This window comes from Plectropomus leopardus, chromosome 8, assembly GCF_026936395.1.
Source record: "Plectropomus leopardus strain MGB_pleo_1.0 chromosome 8, ASM2693639v1, whole genome shotgun sequence".
Taxonomy (NCBI): Eukaryota; Metazoa; Chordata; class Actinopteri; order Perciformes; family Serranidae; genus Plectropomus; species Plectropomus leopardus.
The window spans coordinates 25,282,670-25,302,736 of NC_142183.1; the positions used below are offsets into that span (position 1 = coordinate 25,282,670).

At 38.4% G+C, this 20,067-nt stretch overlaps 1 protein-coding gene across 5 annotated transcripts; it reads left to right on the forward strand.

Annotated features, from left to right (window-relative positions):
• The first annotated feature begins 904 nt into the window (after positions 1 to 904).
• Positions 905 to 19,984, forward strand: tnip1 (TNFAIP3 interacting protein 1). 5 transcript variants are annotated; one of them, XM_042493857.2, is made up of 18 exons: positions 905 to 929; positions 6,702 to 6,884; positions 7,497 to 7,640; positions 7,796 to 7,881; positions 8,040 to 8,099; positions 8,808 to 9,017; positions 10,204 to 10,298; positions 11,630 to 11,786; positions 11,992 to 12,084; positions 12,196 to 12,261; positions 14,063 to 14,194; positions 14,315 to 14,443; positions 14,529 to 14,663; positions 15,161 to 15,286; positions 15,399 to 15,482; positions 15,959 to 16,174; positions 16,444 to 16,528; positions 18,306 to 19,984. In XM_042493857.2, the coding sequence occupies exons 2-18, from the start codon at positions 6,737 to 6,739 to the stop codon at positions 18,398 to 18,400; spliced, it is 2,061 nt and encodes a 686-aa protein (XP_042349791.2). In that variant the 5' UTR covers positions 905 to 929; positions 6,702 to 6,736; the 3' UTR covers positions 18,401 to 19,984. The 5 variants fall into 5 exon arrangements, with proteins under 5 accessions (XP_042349791.2, XP_042349790.2, XP_087937379.1 ...); XM_042493856.2 differs by lacking the exon at positions 905 to 929 and adding an exon at positions 5,480 to 5,598; XM_088081253.1 differs by lacking the exon at positions 905 to 929 and adding an exon at positions 5,480 to 5,598 and having other exon boundaries at positions 16,049 to 16,174.
• Positions 19,985 to 20,067: the final 83 nt, after the last annotated feature.

The following is a 20,067-nucleotide window of genomic DNA, read 5'->3' on the forward strand; positions in this document are numbered from 1 at the left end:
TGGACTTGCGTACTTGTTAATGCAGGAGAAAAGTGCGACACAGCTGTCTCTGTTCTTGTCAGTGTCTCACTTCATTGCATATTTGTGAGTGCAGCTGTTGTCAGGCCATCTTTGAGTTAAAAGAGGAAAGAAGAAAAAAAAAAAGACGTATGTGGCGAGGAAATCCCCTGCAGTACGCCAAAATCCAACAAATAGAGTCTGCAGCAGTCAGTCACACTCTGGTTTTAATGGCACACCCAACATAAAATTGCTCCATTTGATGATAATTAGGAGAGATTAAGAGATATAGCACATTGTTACAATGCAGCCAATGTCAAAATATACACTTTTGAATTTCCCTTTTGACAGCTGGGGGATGTTTGTACTTAGGTGCTCTGTGCAGCTTGCACAGCATGAAATAAAAAGATGGAAGTTTTTATATTTCAGAACTGTTATGTCCTCAGAGAGAGTTGTGGGTGTTGCATTCGTGTTTTTTTTTTAAATCTACAGTCTTTACAGTTATAGCTGCATCATGTTGTGATCATGCAAACACACCATACTGTATGTACTGTGTGCATAAGTTAGTATTTATTAAAAGTCATTTTTATATTTTTCTTAAGTGCTGCTCTCTTCATGTCCTGCATCATATTTTTGTGGCCTCCTCTGTTCATTCAGCTTTGTTGATATGCATTAATGTGTGCAACCTGGCGCTGCACTGTGCAAAGATTAATTAAATGCATTCAGGTTTTTTTTTTTTTTCATATTTTGTGTTACCCAGTAAAGAATAGGCTGCACAGTTGGACAAACACCAGGTTGTGTTAAGGCTTAGCTTACAGTATAAGGCCATTTTACTGGGTTATGGCCGGGAATTCCCCAAGTCTGACAGTGAAATTGCTTCCCCCCTATTCACCAGTTTCCTTGCCTCTCTCCGACACAAGCTGAATGTGTGGGTGAGTTGTTGTTTATTTGTTTTAACATTTGAAGTGTAGTAGTCACAGAACGTGTTAAATTTATTATAATTTCTTGTGGCATTGGTTTATTTTTGTTTGTTTTGAGTTTTTTTCTTTTAATTAAAGCAAGGCCAATAGATTTATACTGTTACTTTAACAAATGTTGTGTGTTTGAAACATTATATGGGAAACAATGTAACATATTGAAAATATTGATTTTTACCCTATAAAAATGCCATGAGCTCTGATTTTATTATATTGTTTGTCTGAGGATGTACTTGCTTTATAATCTTTAGAAAATTATCTACTGGTAAATATGATTTTTTTTTTAAAATTCATTACAGCTTGAATATGGACATGTTGCTAAATCCATGCTTAGAAGAAAATAACAGAATTTTATTTTGCATAAAAGTATTCATTATCATTACTATTTATAGATAAACCTGAGGGAAATGTACTTGGCAATCTGTTACACTGGGTTCTTGGTCATAGTTAAAGTCTAAAGTTCAGATTTGCAGTGAAAAATGTTATAAAAAGCCTGTACATGGAAGCATATCTGCTGCTTGTGCACGTAGTCCTCATTTTTTGCATAGTTGATAGAGACTCCTCAGTAAGGATGGCCCTGGTTTAAGGCCTCGAGAGACAGCTGGAGCCTCTAGTTGGCTAACAAAAGGACATTTTGTTTTAAGCGACACAGAGCAAATGACTATCAGCTGCTGATTTCTGCTGCTAGGAGATGGGAGACTGGACTGTCCTTGTGTCTCAGCAGGGCGAGGTGCATACTCTGTACTTGTGACACTGTGGGCTTCAAGCTGATGATTTCCCACATATCACCCGCTCACTGTCCTGTCTTTGTGCAATGAGAAAAATTCTTAAAAATATTTATAAAAAGTAAGTGGGAGGAGAAAACAAAGTGTACAGTTTGTTACCCAGGAGGACTAAATGATAGGTGACATTTCTGGCTTCTGTTTTTATGTGGGCAGAGTCACCAGCCTGTTTATTTTTTCAGCAACCCAAGATAAACATTGCACACCTATAAACAAGAACATCGTGTTTGGTGGCACTCTGTGTGAACTGTATGTGGCTGATAATTGTCTTGGAAACACTTTCACACACTTTACCAGTGTTTTCAGGTCATTAGGCCACAGCTGGTCTACATGCTATATGGTCTCAAATGTTATTGCCAGTCGTTTTGTTTTGGTATGTGTTTTTTTAATTGAAATACATTATTCTTCATTTCAATCTAAGCAGTTTAAGATGCAGTTTTATGTTTGTACTCATTGTTATTAAAGCATAAACATACACACACATAACAGAGTGCAGTCTATGCACTCTCTTGTTTTTCCACTAATTCACTTATTCTTTATTAAAACTATGATTTTCATTCATTCATCAGATGATAAGTCAAGGAGAGAAATAATAACAATAATAATAAAAAATAATAATGGTTAATTTTTATGGCCCTTTTTAAAACATACACTTACGAAGCATTTCAGATTTACATAAAAAAACAGAAATTCTTTTATACACATACATGTACACACACACACACACACACACACACACACACACACACACACACGCAGTGTAGTGAAATTCTGTTTTTAGTTCTTAACTGTGGAAGGTACTATTTAAGGTATGTTGTTATATAAGCTATTACTAAACCAGTTTCTCTATTGCAATAAGTTGTACCCTGCTATCAAACCCTTGTGTCTAACAGGAAGTAATAATGACGGTCACAGAGATGGAAAAACAAGTGTGTGATTCTGATTAATTTAAACTGATCATAAATCATGTCATAAATAGCATAAGATAATTTGCAAACTGGGTCTTTCCTGTGTTACGATAGCATGCGTCCCCATGAGACCTCCAAAGCTGATGATCTGAAATGTGAAAGACATTGGCAGTTAAAGGGACAGTTCACCCCAAAATAGAAAATAAATACTTTTGCGCTTTACATATAGTGCCGTTTATTCGTCTGGATTGTTTTGGTGTGAGTTGCCGAGTGTTGGAGAAGATGTCTGCCTTCTTTCTAATATGATGGAACTAAATGGCACTAAGCTTGTGGTGCTCAAAGTGCCAAAAAGTACTTTTGATAAACTCAACAGCGTGTCTTTCTTGAAATCATGAATTGGTTATTCTGGATAATCCACAGACCTTGTTGTGAGCAGTTTTGTGTAGAAACTATTTTTTTCTGCCAAACTACACATGACAACTGTATAGTATACTGTATACCTCTGTACTGTATACTGTATACTGGATGAGTGAAGCGTATATCTACTGCTTGCTTTCCTAGCAACACTGAGGTAACGTTACAGCTCAGCCCAGGAGGACACCATTAATGTTTAATCTCATGCTGTCAAGCACAAACCTCTCTTGCCCGAATAGATGTACGCTTCCTTCAGTGATTTGGTCAGCAGGCCTAGCTTGGTAGAAATAAAATAGTTCCTACATAAAACTGCTCAAAACAAAGTTTGTGAATTATCCTGAGTAACCAGGTCATGAGTTTTGGAGAGAGCCATTGAATTTTTCAAATTCAAAAATTTTCTTTTTTTCTTGTCGCTTTGAGCACCACAAGCGCAATTAATCTAGTTCCATTATGTTGAAGAGAAGGCAGACGTCTGAAAAGCTGATTACTCCAACATCTCCCGTTAAAACAATCTAGACTGCTAAGTAGCACTACAGGTAGGAAGGAAAACATATTTTTGATTTTGAAATGAATGGAAAGATACAGTATCTTTTAAATGCATAATTTTGATCCATTATAGAGCCTAACAAACATGCAATAGCCTACTCAGTTGGTATTACAAAGTAGCCTTATATGGTTCAGTCGTGTTCGGTCACAAGCTGAATTGCATCAGAAGTATTTTGTGTTTCCATTGAGCCAAAGAAGGATCTGTGCAACTCCCTGAGGAAAAAATGTGACCGCAGATTACCTGTTTGTTTATTTCCACAAGATGTCACTATTGCTTTAAATCATTCACGTTGTGTCAGTCATAGGCCTGAAATAGAGTTGTGACAAAGTGCACGTCCATACCATACATTTAACCTGTGACCAACATAACATTTAAAAAACATACATTTGACTTAGAGAATCACATGAACAAAATATTAAAACTTCATTATGGCATTATTTTTTTAAATAACAAAAATTGTGGGTGATATTAATGTATAATAGTCAGAGCTTAAACAAATAATCGATGAATAAATTTGACGACTGACTGAAAACTATTATAATGATAACTCTGAATTCATTCTTTAAGTAATTTTTAATCCCTAAATGTGAATTTTTGGTGCATTGCTGTGAATAATTCAGTTCAGTTCAGTAAAGTGAGTGCCTTGGACTCATGGTTGGACAAAGCAATCACTTTGAGTAGCAACTTGAGCTTCTTTGTTTTTTTTTAAAATTTATATATGTTTCTGAATGATGAATTAATCATTTAAAAAAATCAATGATGATAATGATCATTTGTTGTGGTAATCACAATATGAACATTACATATCTCCAAGCAGCTTTCAAACCAAATGTTTTACTTTAACCTAGTGTGGATTTAGAAAGCTCAGTGTAACCTGAACTTGGCCTCATTAGCTTGCCGTGCTGGTTCAGAGGAAATATGTGATGCAATCACAGAAACCCCCACCAGCCCCTTCTCTAAATGTATCAATGAAGACAAAAGTCATTCTATGAAAATGGTTGGGTTTGTCCCTGGGCTATGGAGGGATGAGTTTCAAGAAATACAAAAAAGAATAAGAGGTTATTTAATTAAAATCATTATGAGTCAAGCGCAAAATTATGCTGTTTTTTTTCCCATTCTTTATTTATGCAGCAGAGTGTAACAAAAATCCAGCATACAGTTTAACATATAAAAACAAAACAGTAACAAAAAGCCATAGGGATATAACATCAAATAAAAATGTTATAAGACATACAAATATCAAGCGTCTTGGTAGCCTTTTTGTTAGTCAGATTAGTGAGTAGTTTCACATAATGTTCAATGTCCTTTGGAAAACAGACAATATTAGTTTATGTATGAAGTACTTTGCTTAAACTAATTACCAAATTATTATTATTATTATTATTATTACTTTAAGTTTTGTCTTCTTTTCTAATTAGCTAGAGCCAAACACCACATTTCCCCAAAATAATGTAAAGTCTTTAAAATATATTCCATGATGAAACTTCAAATGTCCTGTCCAGAATGTATTTGTGCGAGAATAATGCCAAAAAGACATAAAACAATTCCAGTGTTTCTCACAAGACGCGCACTTCGTGTTTATGTCTTTTTTTTTATATATTTCTGTAGTGACTGGCAGGGTCTGGTTTAGATTTTCAGTTTTAGTCATCCTAGTGTCATTGCGTCTTATGGGCCATTCTTGCTATATATGAATGTCCATGTACATATATAAATCCGTCGTGTGTCATCTTGGTAAAATCGCTACCGTCAGATATGAATATGTGAAGCATTTTGCTCCAGTGTTTACATTACGGTCAGTGCTCCTGTTGGTGCCCCGCTGACAGAGAGCTGCGCTCTGATTGGTCCGCCGCGCTGTCAATCAACCGCTGTTTACATCAAACGAGGTGGAAATTCCCGGGTTACAGCATAGACCAGCAGACCACTTCCGCAATAGATGTCTGGCAGAGAGACGAGAGGCCACTGCGAGCTGAAAGGTATCCAGACAAAAGACACGTCTTTGTTCTTTTGTTTGTCGTTTAACTCCGCTTTCCGACTGACTTACTGCATCGATAAAAGTGTCCGTAGTGGGTAAAAAAGAAGATCTGGCGGCTTCCTATCTCGCACTGTCATCTAGTGTTAGCTAGCCGACAGCTAACGAGGATGTTGCTAGCAATTTGCATGACAACAGCGAAAACTAATATTAGCCTTCTTCAGCCAATCAAGGTAGCTATCATTTGCTAGATTGTGCTGTATTTGACTCTCCTCTATTGGGTAGGTGTTTGTCGGCAGGATTCACGCAACATTTGGTATTTTTTTCCTCAGCTTTTGTCCTTTTTTCTCTCGGATATGAACGTTGTAGTTGTCATATTTAGCCATCACAAACGTTAGCACATTCTTGCCATATGTTTCACTATGGCAGGATAACATTATAATGATATTGTTGCTGCTTTTGTCCTCTCAAAGATGTCAGTTGGTCTTAATTCTCTTCGCCGATAGTTTACACTCGTCCTGCTATAATTTGTGAACTGAGAGAAGGGTCGGAAAAGGGTTTTCTAGCAGGGTAACTCAGCACATAGAGTGCCATGTCTGAGTGGGTGGTATTCATTTTATCTTCCATCGAGAAGTAACTGAAACACCATTTGATGTGTTTCTGATTGGTTGTAATATTACTACAGTATAAGCTGCGCTTCAAGTGGATCTCTAGAGTTGGACTATGAGAACAAGAGTTGATCTTTAATCTTTAAGTTGCTTTTCCTCACACTGTAACTTCTAATGCTGCTGGTTAACTGCTTCCTTTCCTCTGTATGAACAGTTGGGTGTCGACATTTGATGTTGATTGCTCCATCTTGTACCTGCTATACTTTCAAATCGAGCAGTACAGCCTTAACTTTAGTTTTCAATGTGACTCTTTCTAATGACAAAGTACTGCTGTTGTTAAGGGTCGAGGACCATCAGTTCTCAGTTCTCTGTGTTTAAAGGCTTCACTATCAGAACTATGTCCACTTTAAATCTAGGTTCTTTCATTTTCCACTGAGCAGTTCCTGGTACTTTTCATGTTTTTAATGAAGCTGAAAAAACAGTTTGTCTCCTTCCACAGTTCAGAGGACCATGTCTAGGAAGTAAGCAACGGCGATGGAAGGGAAAGGCCCGTACCGCATCTATGATCCAGGTGGGAGTGAGGTCAAGGCCAGGGATGAGGCCGGAGGGGGAAGCAGCTATCGACAGCTACTGGAGGAGAACAGCATACTGAGGGAGCGGATGAAGGGACTTAAGAGCTTAGGTACCTTAAGGGACTTAAGAGCTGGTTCCTAAAAACAGCAAGGTTACCTCAAAGCTGTGGACGGAGGGTGAATGCCAGCTGCTCTTTGGCATTACACATCTGTCGTGGTTTTTTTTTTTTTTTTAACACCTTAGGATGTTATTTTTCCAGATTGTTATGTATGTACAAAGACATTTATTACTTAATTGTAATTTGTAAAATAAGAGAAACATCATTTAGCTTGCATTGTTTTCACAGCACTAAATTAATGTTTTGATTTAATGTACCCACAAAGCATCATAATGATGTCTTCCATAACAGATTACATGACTGACTTTCCAGTCAAACTGTCGTGCAGCAAATGACGTGGAATGTAGTAAGACCTGATGATCTTCATCGGTAGTTGTTGAAAAGCTTGCATGTGATGTGTATGGCCTGATTGCTGTGTTTGTAACTCACTGAAGGAGTGCTAACTTGTACAGAATTTCTCAGTGGACAACTGTCCTGTCAGATTTGATGACTGCTTATGCTAATAGATATAGTCTTTGCAGCGTTTGTTTAAAAAAGGTGAAGTAAGACCAAGTGAAATTCAAGTGCTACTGGACAGAGACAAGATCTCTCTGAAACTTGCAGGTGATTTGCTGGAGGAGTCTCAATCAGAGGCATCAAGGCTTCGGCAGCGAGTGGAGGAACTTGTGCGAGACAACGAGGCCCTCAAGTCCTCCAGCTTTGCTGCCAGTCTGTGTATGGGAGGCCCCATTCAGACGGAGACACCAAGTAGGTGTCACATAACTGATGGTTGCTATGAATGTAATTGTGTTAGCATGTGTTCATATTTGTGGACTATTATTCTGGACAGTGTTGTAACCATACAGTCTGCTGTTCTTTACTGAAACTTGCATCAACTTTGGTTTTGGTTTGTGTTATTTCAGGTAAACCTTGCTTACACCCAACTGCAGAGCAGAGGGAGGAGCAAACAAGCTGTTTAGGGAAGACCCTTCATTCTGAGAAGCCGAATGTAAGTAACTCATACTACGAGTGAGAGCTTTTGGTGCAGGCGGAAACATCCTCGTGATGATTATAACTGGAGGATGTTTTCTTTATTCTTACAGGTTTAATGAATTAATCACAGTTTTTGCATGTACTATGGTGCTACTTACTCTTTTATCTTTTCAGGAGGCCTCAGCAGAGTTTGAAGTCGTGAATGTAGATGGGAAGACTCCAGACGCCTTGACTGTGAGTAATTTAATTGATTAATTTTCCAACTACCACTGGAACTTAATTTTTTGTTCTTCCAAAGAAATAAAATGTTTACTAAGTTATTTAATTTGTTCAGAATATCACAATGCTCCTAGTGGTAACTCCCAAAAGTAGTTATTTTGTGTAATTTGTTTAGGTTAGATTCAACCTTTCCTCTTTATGGCCATTTCCTCAATATTAGGAACATATCCTTGGTGCGGTGACTCACAAACAAACTCAATACTGGTAGCTCCAGCCTGAGTCAGCCAGGGGAAAGTCCAGGATTATTACTGACTAGAATTACACCGCTGATTCATTCACACACTACATCCTAGTGGATGTGTAAATAGCCAGAATATGTCAGGCACACATGTTGTCAAAATTAATATTATTTACTTGCCTATCACATACTGTAACAGTCTTTAGCTTACTTTGGTCCAGTTTGACACCCAAACTGAATATTTTTATTAAAAATGTTACCACAGGCAACTATTTTCTATGACTAAATTTAGATCCAACAGGACAAACAGGTTTGACTTTTCAGATAAATCAGCTGCTGCTTTTCATAGACTGATGACTCTTACAGTATGCAAGTTTCAGTCTTGTGCTGGTTAAAATATGTATGCAATTGTTAGCTTGCATACTTGCTTGAGTCTACTTGAGAGGGCGGACTGGCTGACTGTTTACCTGTGTGGGTTTCCCCAGGCCGGGTCAGTGGTAGGAGTTATCCCCGTCCTGCCTCAGGAGAACATTGAGCTGGCCAGCCAGCTGAAGAGACTGGAGAGCTCCTTCAGTATATTCGCAGAGGAGTCCAACCCGAACCAGCTGTTGGCTCACCTCGGCCGCATGGCGGTGGAGTTTCACCATCTTTCCTCTAAGGTCCAGAAGAATGAACAGAGGACTTCGCTCCTACAGGTATGGGACACAATGACGATATGAAAGAAGAAGGGGGGGGACCAAAACAACCATTATGCTCCTTATTACATTTAAGCTGAATATTCTCAAAGACTGCTTGATAGGCAATTAAAATTTTGCTTTAATTGGCACCATACAGTGGGAGCAAATGTGTACATAAAATGAGTTATCCTGATGCATTTAGTTTTTAAATGTAATGTATTAGTATTAGTATTAGTACTAATTCACAGGCTGATTTACACGTTGACTTAAATGGCATGATCCAAGATGCAATTATGTGACAATTAATGGGCCTCATTTTGTAGTAAAATATACTTTATCTCTGCAGATTGTAAAAGACATGAGCTTTGATTTGGGAAAGGAGTCTTGATAGGATAGTGTGGAGAAAGGACAAAGGTCTTTGTTTTAATGTAATGACATATGCACAAAGCTATAGTCTTTTCTGACAAACGTTTTTAATCATTGCAACAGTAGTTTGGTGTCTGATACTGTCGTCTGTGTGGGCTTGGCATTTGCTCTGCATGACATTAACATCAACAACTACTGCTAAGACACAACACAAGCTTTCCTGTTATATTATACAATTATTTATATATATATATATATATATATATAGATATAGATATAGATATAGATATATATAGTGTCATTTTAATTGTAATAACTTTATTGCTATAGCACATTTACAGACAATGTTATGTATTGCTTTGGAATAAAACAGCATAACATAAAAAAACCTTTTATATGAATCTTAAAGCCTTTATTCCATCGATGTTCACATGAAGAGGAGGTTGGACATTTATAGCAAGCACCAGTGGAAGTGCATCACCACCACTTTGACCACTTTACAGCCTAATTTTGATGCATAAAATAAAACAGCATTTGCAGTAGCTCTCATATCTTCAGTCATGTTTGTTGTTTTAATATTAAATATGTTCTCTTTAAAACTTAATGCATAAACCTTAAAAAACATATTTTTGTCAATTTGTGAACTGAAAATGTGAAATATAGGCCCATGTGTCAAAAAACTAAAAAAGGGAGCAGTATTGCATCTTAGAGGTGGAAAGTGTTGGATTATTGTACACATGTACAGGAATCCAAAAATAATTTTCACTCAGAGTACTTTTTTGACAGAATGATGCTTGATATTGTAGTTTTTGGTTTTTTTTTCTTGGTTTTTTTTTAGACTCTCTGTGAGCAGCTCAGACAGGAGAACAATGAGCTTCGAAAGAAAATGGAAGAGGATCATCATATCAGGAATCGAGACTTGGAACAGCTGAGGTAATGTGTTTCCTTCTCCTTTACATTTGACTGGGCTTTACGTTGCTTCTGCTGGGGCAGAAACTTTACCGTCAGTGAGGCCAAAGAGAACAAATGTGATGTTTACGGTATATTCTCCTCTAATTGTGTTAATTTTGTCAACTTTTTTTTTAACTTTAGCCTTACGTCTATGTGAAATATCCTTGTTACATGTTGTTACATTACATAGCTATTTTAGTAAAGTTTTAATCAGAGAAACTGTGGGAATTTTGCTCTTTTGTAGCCATCAGATTATATTTAATATTTTAGTCAGTCCAGATGAGCCAAAACCAATAATTTTGTCATTTTACTCATCTTACTTATTTACCATAAAATAACGTATTGTTATCTGATAAAGAAAAAAAATGGTGCTTGAATGATTAAGATTAAGCTTTGCAGAAAATGTCTGGTCCAGTGGTTTAATTGGTATCAGTTTAAGGAATACATCCAGACATGTCATTGTTAATTAAGTGTGTTACGAGAGTGGTGCGAAGTGTGGTAGTATGGCGTGTTCTCAGGCGCCAGCATGCGCTTTGCCCCAGCACTGTTGGGAGTTTACATAGAAAATAATAGGGGCGCCTGTTTTGATGCGTGCCTTTCAGTGGCGGTGTAGTTTGGCCTTTATTCCAAGTCCTCCTGGCTGTGCTCATTGTGTGCCGCCAGTGTAGTCATGATATAGTGCGTGCAACACAGGTCACGAAACTGCTACATTAAAAATAAATAAATAAATATAAATATATATACGCATATGTACGTATGCAATATCTTGTCTCCTCTCTCATTGTCAACAAAAGTAATGATTTTTAAATGGTCCCGTCTTTTCTTGTCAACAACATTGCATGTTGATATAGTCACTGTTAGTGTAAAATGACATTGTTGCTTAATCGTCTTAGTCATGGCGGGAAAAAGGATGCTGACAAACATTAAGTCATAGTTGTCATTAATGATATCTATACTGTCTACAAATAAAACGCTCATATCTCCTCGTCATTCCTCTGGTTTTTCTTTTTTGTTTTAACTGTGGGACTGTTTTGTTTCTCATGACCTTTTTGAATGAAGTATGAATCATTCTTTCATTATTATTTTGACAACCAATCCTACAAAATTTTGACTTTGTCCTGGATGTTGGCAATTGACCACACTTTCACTTTTAAAGGGGGAATATTACGCTGCTTTCTGTCAGCGTCATTGCACCCAGCAGGTATTGTAGGGTCTTCCCAAAGGGCATCCTTAAGCTGTGTAACAACTACAACAAACTCTGGGAAAGGAGCTCGCTCTCAAACGCTATCATTTTCATTTTCTTGCCTTTTCAGGCAGGAGAATCAGAAACTTAAGGAGCTTGTCACAGGAGGAGCAGCGGCATCATCTGCAGCGGCATCTGACACCGAAGCTCCGGAGGCCAAAGAGGAGCCTGTGAAGGAGGAATCAGCCGCTGTGAGACCCAAGATGGAGGCCACCACACCGCAGAAGGTAGTTGAAATTAAATTACAGACACATTTTACAGCTTTTTCTCATATTATGAATTTGTCACATATATGCACCAAATTTTCATTTTTAACGTATCCCTCATCAAATACATCAAAGGATTTCTCAATGAATTTGTGACCTAAAACTTCCCAGCTTATGAACTGAACAGAGGACTGTTGTGGATTAAGAAATGTTTGTGTGCCCTCAGAGTGGAAAAGCTGCAGAGAAAACTCCAACCAAGCCTTGTGATGTTGAGGTGTATGAGAAGAAGATCAAGCTTTTGGAGAAGCAGAGAAAGGATGTGAGTCTTTTTTTTTGCCCTTACTGCTCATCCTCTTTTGCCATAGGGGAAAGTCTGTGTATTTTTGTTTCCTATATGTTGATTTGTTTCACTTTCTGGTGCTGCTTACAGGTACTGGAGGTGAACAAACAGTGGGACATTCAGTGGAACTCCATGAAGTCACAGTTTGAACAGAAGGTACAGTAATGACTTTACAGCTGTTGTGGAGGACGTGGGAAGACATTGCTGTGTCCTCCACTGATAAATATAGAGAGCTGCTGAAGGAGAATTAATAGCTAATTCTCTCCAAATTCCTCTGAAAAACATTGTCATTTCATATCTCACTTCAAAAAAGTTGAACACCCCTGTTCACTTTTCAGGGTTCTCATGGGTCCTTGAAATCCTTTAAAGTTTGTGACTCTTAGGGGGAGAAACCAAGGTAGCATATATAGACATGGGTTGTTGAAAGTGCTTAATTTTTTTTTGCAAGAATACAGCTCAGTTTATTTTTCTTTTATACAAACATGCAGCCCAACGTGCTTCACATTGTAAAACTGAAATAACACAGAGAATTTAAAACATAACAAACACATAAAATTTTTCAAGACTAGAAAATTACAACAATGAGAGAATAAAATATTCAAAAAAAGCAAACAAACAGAAAATGACAAGAGTAAAAAGAAAAAAACAGCAAGAATAATATAAGGTAAAAACCAGGATTAAAACTTAAAATTAAGTGTAATGTTACTCCAAATTTAAAAGCCACATTCAAAAGACCAGTCTTTAATTAACTTTTAAAAATACAGAGAGTTTGCCATTCCAATATCCAGAGGCAGTAAGTTCAGCTGTCAAAGTAACATAGCACAGCTGAGAAGTATTTACACATTTAACCCTCTCTTTTCTGTGTCTGAGCTTCTGTAAAGCCTACCTTTCATGATAGAAGCTCTGTGTTATAATGGTATGGTGTAATTGCATCTGAACAGCAGTATTAGGTCCTCAAATTTGAGGAAATTGGGTATGAAAAATCCATATGAAGTCCTTGTATGTGAGGCCTGGTTTATTAAGGAATCAAGTCATTTCAGTGTAGTCCACCAACTATCTTTGGTCTCATTTTTATGCGTTTAGTTTTTGGTCAGTCTTAAAGACCCCTTCCACATGAAATCGTTCTTTTTAGATGCAAAGCAAACCGTTTAAAAATTGTACAAGGATGCATCTACATGTACAGTACAGAGAGTATTTAGCCTTCGATTTCCTTAAAACAGTCCTAACTAGTAAATGTGCTCAAAATGAGCAGTCCTTTTTTTGTAGCTCATGTTTTTTAAACGAGTGAAATGACACATGGCAGGGATTCTTTAACACAGACAGATCTTTAAGGAACAGAGGGCTGATGTTTGTGTGCATCACTTTGCAGCCAAGCAGCTGTGTGTGTTTGTGTGTGCTATATATGCTTGTCCAGTGGAAAGGTGCAATCTTGCAATAGCTCTCTATCTTACCACAAGGCCTGTCACACCTCAATAAGAATTCCCCTCACCTCGCTGGTACCCGCTGACTTCCTCCTGTGGTGCAGTCAGAGGGCAGCAGAGACACACACTCTCACACTCATGCTCACACACCTACGCGTGTGCACAGCCCACAATCATGAACAAACTTACATTCACACTTTGTTGAGACGGAGACACCATGCAGCCTTTGGTTTGAACCACAGAACCCTACATATATCCATTTGCGTCACTGTGTTCGTTCATGTTTTACACAAAAACAGAACTGCGTGCATTTGCAAATGTGTCCTTGTCACTGTGGTTTAGTGTTTCTAAGGCCGTATCCTAACACATACAACAGCTGATGTTTATCTTTACCAGAGTTGTTATCCCTGAATCAGTTTTTAGCGTGCGTGTGTGTGTGTGTGTGTGTGTGTGTTTATGAGAATTTTATCTTAGAACTTTGATTAGTGGACTCGCTGAATGCTGTCCTCAACCTAATGGTTTGCGTTGTCCCTCAGATCACAGACCTCCGACAACGGCTGGCTGAGTCCCAGAAAACTGTGCTGGAGCTGGAGGCAGAGCGAGAGCACAGGCAGCGAGATTACGACAAGAAGCTGCTGCTGGCCAAGTCCAAGATTGAAAATGTACAGGTGAGAATACACACAACTGAAGTGAAATTAGGTCTAAGATTTCAAAACCAGGACACACCAACACAGAAAAAAATGTTTCATGATACTCAAAGAAAGGTGTTTTGGGTGTGTACATTTCAGGGTGAAAAGGAGTGTCTCAACTCTGAAACCACTGAGCTGAAGCAGAAGATTCGCTACCTGCAAGATCAGCTGCTGCCCCTCAGCAAACAGAGGGAGTACCAGGAGAAGGAGATCCAACGCCTCAACAGGGTGAGTGTCTCTCACCTCTCTCTCTTATTTCATCTCTCCCTCAGAGACTTTTTCTTCTGTGTAATAATACTTATTTTGTCTTCAGGCTTTAGAGGAAGCCTTAAACCTGCACACCCCTTCATCCTCCCAACAACCACCTGGTCAGAGTAACTTTGCTGATGCAGCCAATAACCTGAAGAAACAGGAACTGCTCACTCAAATAGCTGTACTAAAGGAACAGGTCAGATATGCAACATACACAAATAGTGTTGAAATTACACAATTTCACAATTACATTTTCCAGGTCTGCAAAATTCACTGAATTAGCAAACCACCTTTTTTTTGTTTTGTTTTTCAAAAAGTTGTGGAATTTGTTGTGTTCAGTGACATTGTTGCAGTAGTCTTCCATGGATAACCTTCCGCGTAAAGTAACATAACAACAGCAGATTTATTTTTTGTAGCTGTCGACGTTAACGCAGCTCTTGCACGCATGGATGTGTTCCATTTTGTTGATCATCACAAATGTTCCTTCATTCTCTTCCTGCATCCTGTCTCTCCCTTCATGTATTCCAGCTAGCTGAAGTTATATTTGAATAGTTTTAATGTGATGTGTTTGAAACACACAGAGCAAGTGGGGCAAGAAAACAACATATAATGGGTCCTTGAAAAGTCATGAAAAGTTTTGAAATGTTGTCCGTGTAAATGTGTGGGAGTCTTCATAGTTGTTTTGTACTTCAGGTGAAGATCTTTGAAGAAGACTTCAGGAAAGAGAGGAGTGACAGGGAGCGAATGAATGAAGAAAAGGAGGACTTGAGGCGACAAGTTGAAAGGCTCCAGGGTCAGATTACTAATTTGACCAATCAGGTGAGCTTTGTGTTGTTAAAAGTATATTCTTCTGTATCTTTGACGCCAATTTGAATGCTTTAGCTTTTTTTCCTGCTCTCTAATGTGGCACTTTTTTCATGTTGTGTTTTAGCTTCATCAGGCACAGAACGAGTGTCAGAGAGAACGTACAGAGAGATGTAAGCTGGAGAGACTGCAGATGCAGCATCACAAGCAGGTACTGAGCCTTGCAGTGCAGCAGACATGATGGAAATTTTACATGAAATGGTGCCATCAGCCTGGATAGGTTTTGTGTTTGGTCATTTTTGGCCATGCATTTAAAAAAAAAAAAAAGCCCAAAAAACAGGGTCAAGGCATTCACTACAAGCCTTTGGGGATGCAGTAGGATATGAGTTGTGTTAAACCTTGCAAACGAGCGCCCCCTTGTGACAGAATGCAGTCACATAGAGTTGACTGTAATAAGGTCATACTGGACAAATTGATACTCTAGGACAAGAGCCTCACTCCAGTTAGGTTGTTTGTCAGTGCATTTGGGAGGTCAGCAGGTGGGACATTCACACTCCTCAGTGGGAGGCAGCTGCAGGGGGGTTATAGGTCAGCTGCGGCCCATGCCATGACAGGGCCACTACGCTCGCTGAGAGTAGCAGCCGTGCACTGATTGGGGATCACGTGTGTACTTGTGATCCCTCGTAGGGGCAGCAGCAGGAAAGACGTACCTCAGACCCCACGTCAGGCTCAGTGAACGGCCCGCTGAGCCCTCCCTACTGTGGTCCCTTTGTGCAGGTGGGACCGCAGGGCCTTGAGGGCTGGCCCATACACTTCCCTCCCCGGATGCCCAATGCAGCAGGCGCCACAGCCGCAGCCGCCGCAGCACCGCCCCCTGTACGAGACTTCCAGCCTGTTACCCCGGTAAGGGTCCTCTAAGGCCCCTCTGTCTCTGTCTCTGGAGTGACTCTTGTTCACTGAGGAAACAAGGCTCTTCTCTCTCTAACCTCTACTCCCCTTGTCTTTTTGGGAGGAACAAGCAGATGTAATTAGGTCTAACTGTAGCGCAACCTTGCCACGCTTACATTCACTAACCATTGCTAGGCTACGGCAAAACTTGAGGGCTGCTAAGTGTGATGAATAATGGGTATATTTGGTGATTTGAACTAAGGTGGTGCTTTCTCTTTGGTCAGGGTTTTCCTTGGCAGTCGTCATTCCCGCAGCCCAGAGGGGCCAGAGCAGTAGGAGAGAGTTCAAGACCACCACCAGAGAATGCAGGTACGCCACAGCCAGCCAAGTACGGTGTTTTAATAATAATCCTTGTTTTATTTCTAATCCAGGGTGTCTGCAGGCCTTCAAAAAGTCTTATATTCTATTTCATAAATATTGGGTGGTAAAAGTTATTTAAAGTCTTTTATTTAAAAAATTTAATAAAAAAAACATTTAATTTTTTTTCATTTATCTGTATTTTAATTTCTTTTTTGTTAAAATCACTCAAGCTTTTCTGCATTAAAGTCCACATTTTATGTTAAAAATAAACTACTAAATGTATGTTTTACTTTATACTTGCATTTACCTGTTGGCAAATGTAAATTAACCTAACACACTATTGAACCAGATTCCGTCATATAAACTCTGCAGGGATCCCATATACTACTCACCTGCAATGCCATAAAAAGATGATTTGTTCAAAAATTGGTCTTAAATTTGGTTAAAAATGAAAAGTGTCTGATACCTGTAGACACCCTGAAATCACATTTTTTTAAAAAAACTTTTATTGCCCAAAGGCAAAGGCTGTAGTTTGTATTATGGTCAACAAAATGCCAGCAAAAGACTAAAACCAACAGTGTATTTGTAGCTGCAGTCGCTCTCTGATTTCATCAGTGGCTGCACAGACAATGCAGTCAATTCATTTTGGTTCTGATCTTACAAGAAATTTTTGTCAAAAAAAGAAACAAGAATGTGACTATCATTGTCTTTTTAAGCACTTTATGGACTGATGAGAATACACCACATCTTTTTAAAGGAATACTTCACCCGCAAAATTTGTATCAATTAGTCATGCCATGGTACCTGAATTTGTGAAGAAGATGATTTTTTGGGGGGGATGCCTCCGCAGAAAAACGCCAGTATTTTGATCTATTTATTAATTGGTGACCACATTTAATAGCAAAACTATATTGAAGCACCTGTTAACAAGTTCTCACAGAACTCATGCAGCTGGCGCTCAGTACTGCTCAAACAAATTCATTTTTGCTAAAACTTTACTATTAAAAACTTACTTGAACGTGAAACTTTTCTGTGCTCCCTACGTCCAACACTAATGTTGTAAACGTCCCCAGTCAATCAATACATCAATATGTTCACCATTTTCCATAGAGGTATGCAAGAAAAATGCTTTTCTGAATGAGTTCAAGGTAAGATGACTTGACTAATTGATTTACCGATGAGTATTCCTTTAATATTTGTTGTATTAGTGATTAGATTTAAATAAGGCTGTTACAGTCAGAACTGGAACCAGAAAACGCTGCACGTTACACCGCAGCACATGCATTTGTGTGTTTACTCGTGTGTGCACATCTGTTTTAGTGACAATGACGAAGAAAATTAAGTTATTTGACTGCAGGGTGAAAACTATGACTAACCTGTCATTGTCACAAACAACAGTGCAAACGGAGTCAGCAGACAAAGAACCAGATGAACCTGTACCAAAAGGGACTTTTTGGAGTCTTTTGAGGGAAAGTATTCCAGCATTTTTTGAGCTGGATGGTCAATTACTCTGCGATGCATGAACAGCAAACACCTCGATAAGTGACACATCAGTAATGTAATGAAGCGTTTAAACATTCTTTTACGTCACTTTTTCATGATTAATCAGTCAATATAAAACGTGACTGAAAGCGGCAGCCATACTTTCAGTTTCTGCAACCACTTTTAAAAGTTAGTGTTAAGCCCTGGCTAAAAGTTTACTGTATTCATTCTGGATGAAAATTGTGAAGTATCAAAGTTTGAGGCTGTGGAAAACAATGCAGTCTCGTTGTTTTTGTGTCTGCAGATCAGTCCGCAGCAGCAGCAGCAGCTGCAGCCGCAGCCGCAGCAGCAGGATTTGGGAAACGGGAGCGACAGAACATTGACCCTGGAAAGCACTAAAGCATCACCGTACCCACCAAATGGAGTCTGGGTAGTAGCATGAAATCAGTTTGTTTTTGAGTTGACAAGGTGTGATTTGATCTATAATTTTCCTACTGAACTGTAGATATCCTATTGTAATGTTGTTTATACTTGCGTTTTATAAGGCTATTTGTGAAACACTTCACTATTCTGAATATATACATGAAATATTATTTAGATTTTTTTATCAGGAACTGAAGTCATTTGTTAAATAGGTTGGAATAATTAACATTGTTCTTTTTTCCAGAAAATATACCTATGTGCTTGTATCTCTGCAAATATGTAACAACTTGACACTTAGTCTGTTACTTGTAGGGTTACAGGAAGCCATTCCCCAATATGACTAAGACAACATATACTCATTCCAACAATGAATGATTATATAGGTACATTGAATCATAGGATTAACAATGTGAATGTTGATTGATTTATGAAGATTTCCTCAGTACCATCGATGTTATAGAACTGTCCCATACGTGTAACTGTTCAAAAGTGGTTGTTGAAATACAAAAATTTTGGGAAATGAATTTTGATGGTATCATACCAAAAACATGATTGTGATTATTGATAATTTATTTATAACCTGCTGTTTTGATAGTTGCATTGACTAAGTGTAAATCATTGTCTTTAATAATGCTGTTCTTTCTATGTTGTTAGTGTAATCCCAATATATTGTAGCTATTGACATCGTATGTTTGTATCAGACACAATACACAATGCACAGTACATACACAACCTTTATTTTTCCCCATGATGATGGACCTAATCTCATTAAACACAACACTTCTACTTGACCACAGTTGATTTAATGATTTGACCATTCATACTCATCTTACTGCATCCTGTACTATTGCCCACAGTTTAGCCCCAACGTACAGTATCTACAAGTTAGAGCACCAAAACCCTCTATAGGCAGCAGTGATGACAGTCTTCCTCTTCATACTGTTATTCCACTTTTTGAGTTATAATCAGTGCAACTATTACACCTGTTACTCAAGCAACAGACAGAGGAAGATTTTCATAAGTATTTTGAGGCACTAGATCCAGTGTTACAGCAGTACAGCCGCTCCTCAGAGGGAAAAAAAAAACTCTGCCAGGATGTCTGGCTTTGCTCTCTGTCCACTTCAACAACCAGCAATCCATGCCGTGCCGACTGTCCTGTGAGCTGCTGTAACACGAAGTCAAGAGCCCTGATAACAGACTAAATAATGTGTGTTAGATTTTAACAGCTCCGATCTCAAATCAAGCCACTGTTTTAACTGAATCCCCGTTGAGATTCCCTTAGTGTGTGTCAGGTAGTCAGATGAAGGGCTTCAAAATGTGTGCAGATGAATTAGAAAAGGCTCCGTTTTTTGTTTTTTTTTTTCAAATAAGTTACAGGGAACAAAATCCTGATGGGTGAGAGCTGAAATGAGAAATTGCACTTTGAAAGGTATGCTGTAATTACTGGCAGTTGTATTTTCTTGGTTTGTAGCCCTTTTTTCTCTCTTTTTTTTGCTGTAGGCAAAAGCACATGTGAGACTTTTTGTATTTGACTGGCTTAATAAATCTATTCTAAATGTCTCTTAGCATCTTAGGCTGCTTATTCATGTTTGTATTTTTAATGTTGGGGCCACAAATTTGCTACACGGTGTTCACCTTTCCAT

Bases quoted from the DNA above. Each gene is read 5' to 3' on its own strand.
- tnip1 (XM_042493857.2), top strand. From the start codon at position 6,737: ATGGAAGGGAAAGGCCCGTACCGCATCTATGATCCAGGTGGGAGTGAG. The intron at 8,100-8,807 runs GTGAGTAATTTA...GGGTTTCCCCAG, and splicing joins AGACTCCAGACGCCTTGACT to GCCGGGTCAGTGGTAGGAGT. The intron at 16,175-16,443 runs GTAAGGGTCCTC...CTCTTTGGTCAG, and splicing joins ACTTCCAGCCTGTTACCCCG to GGTTTTCCTTGGCAGTCGTC.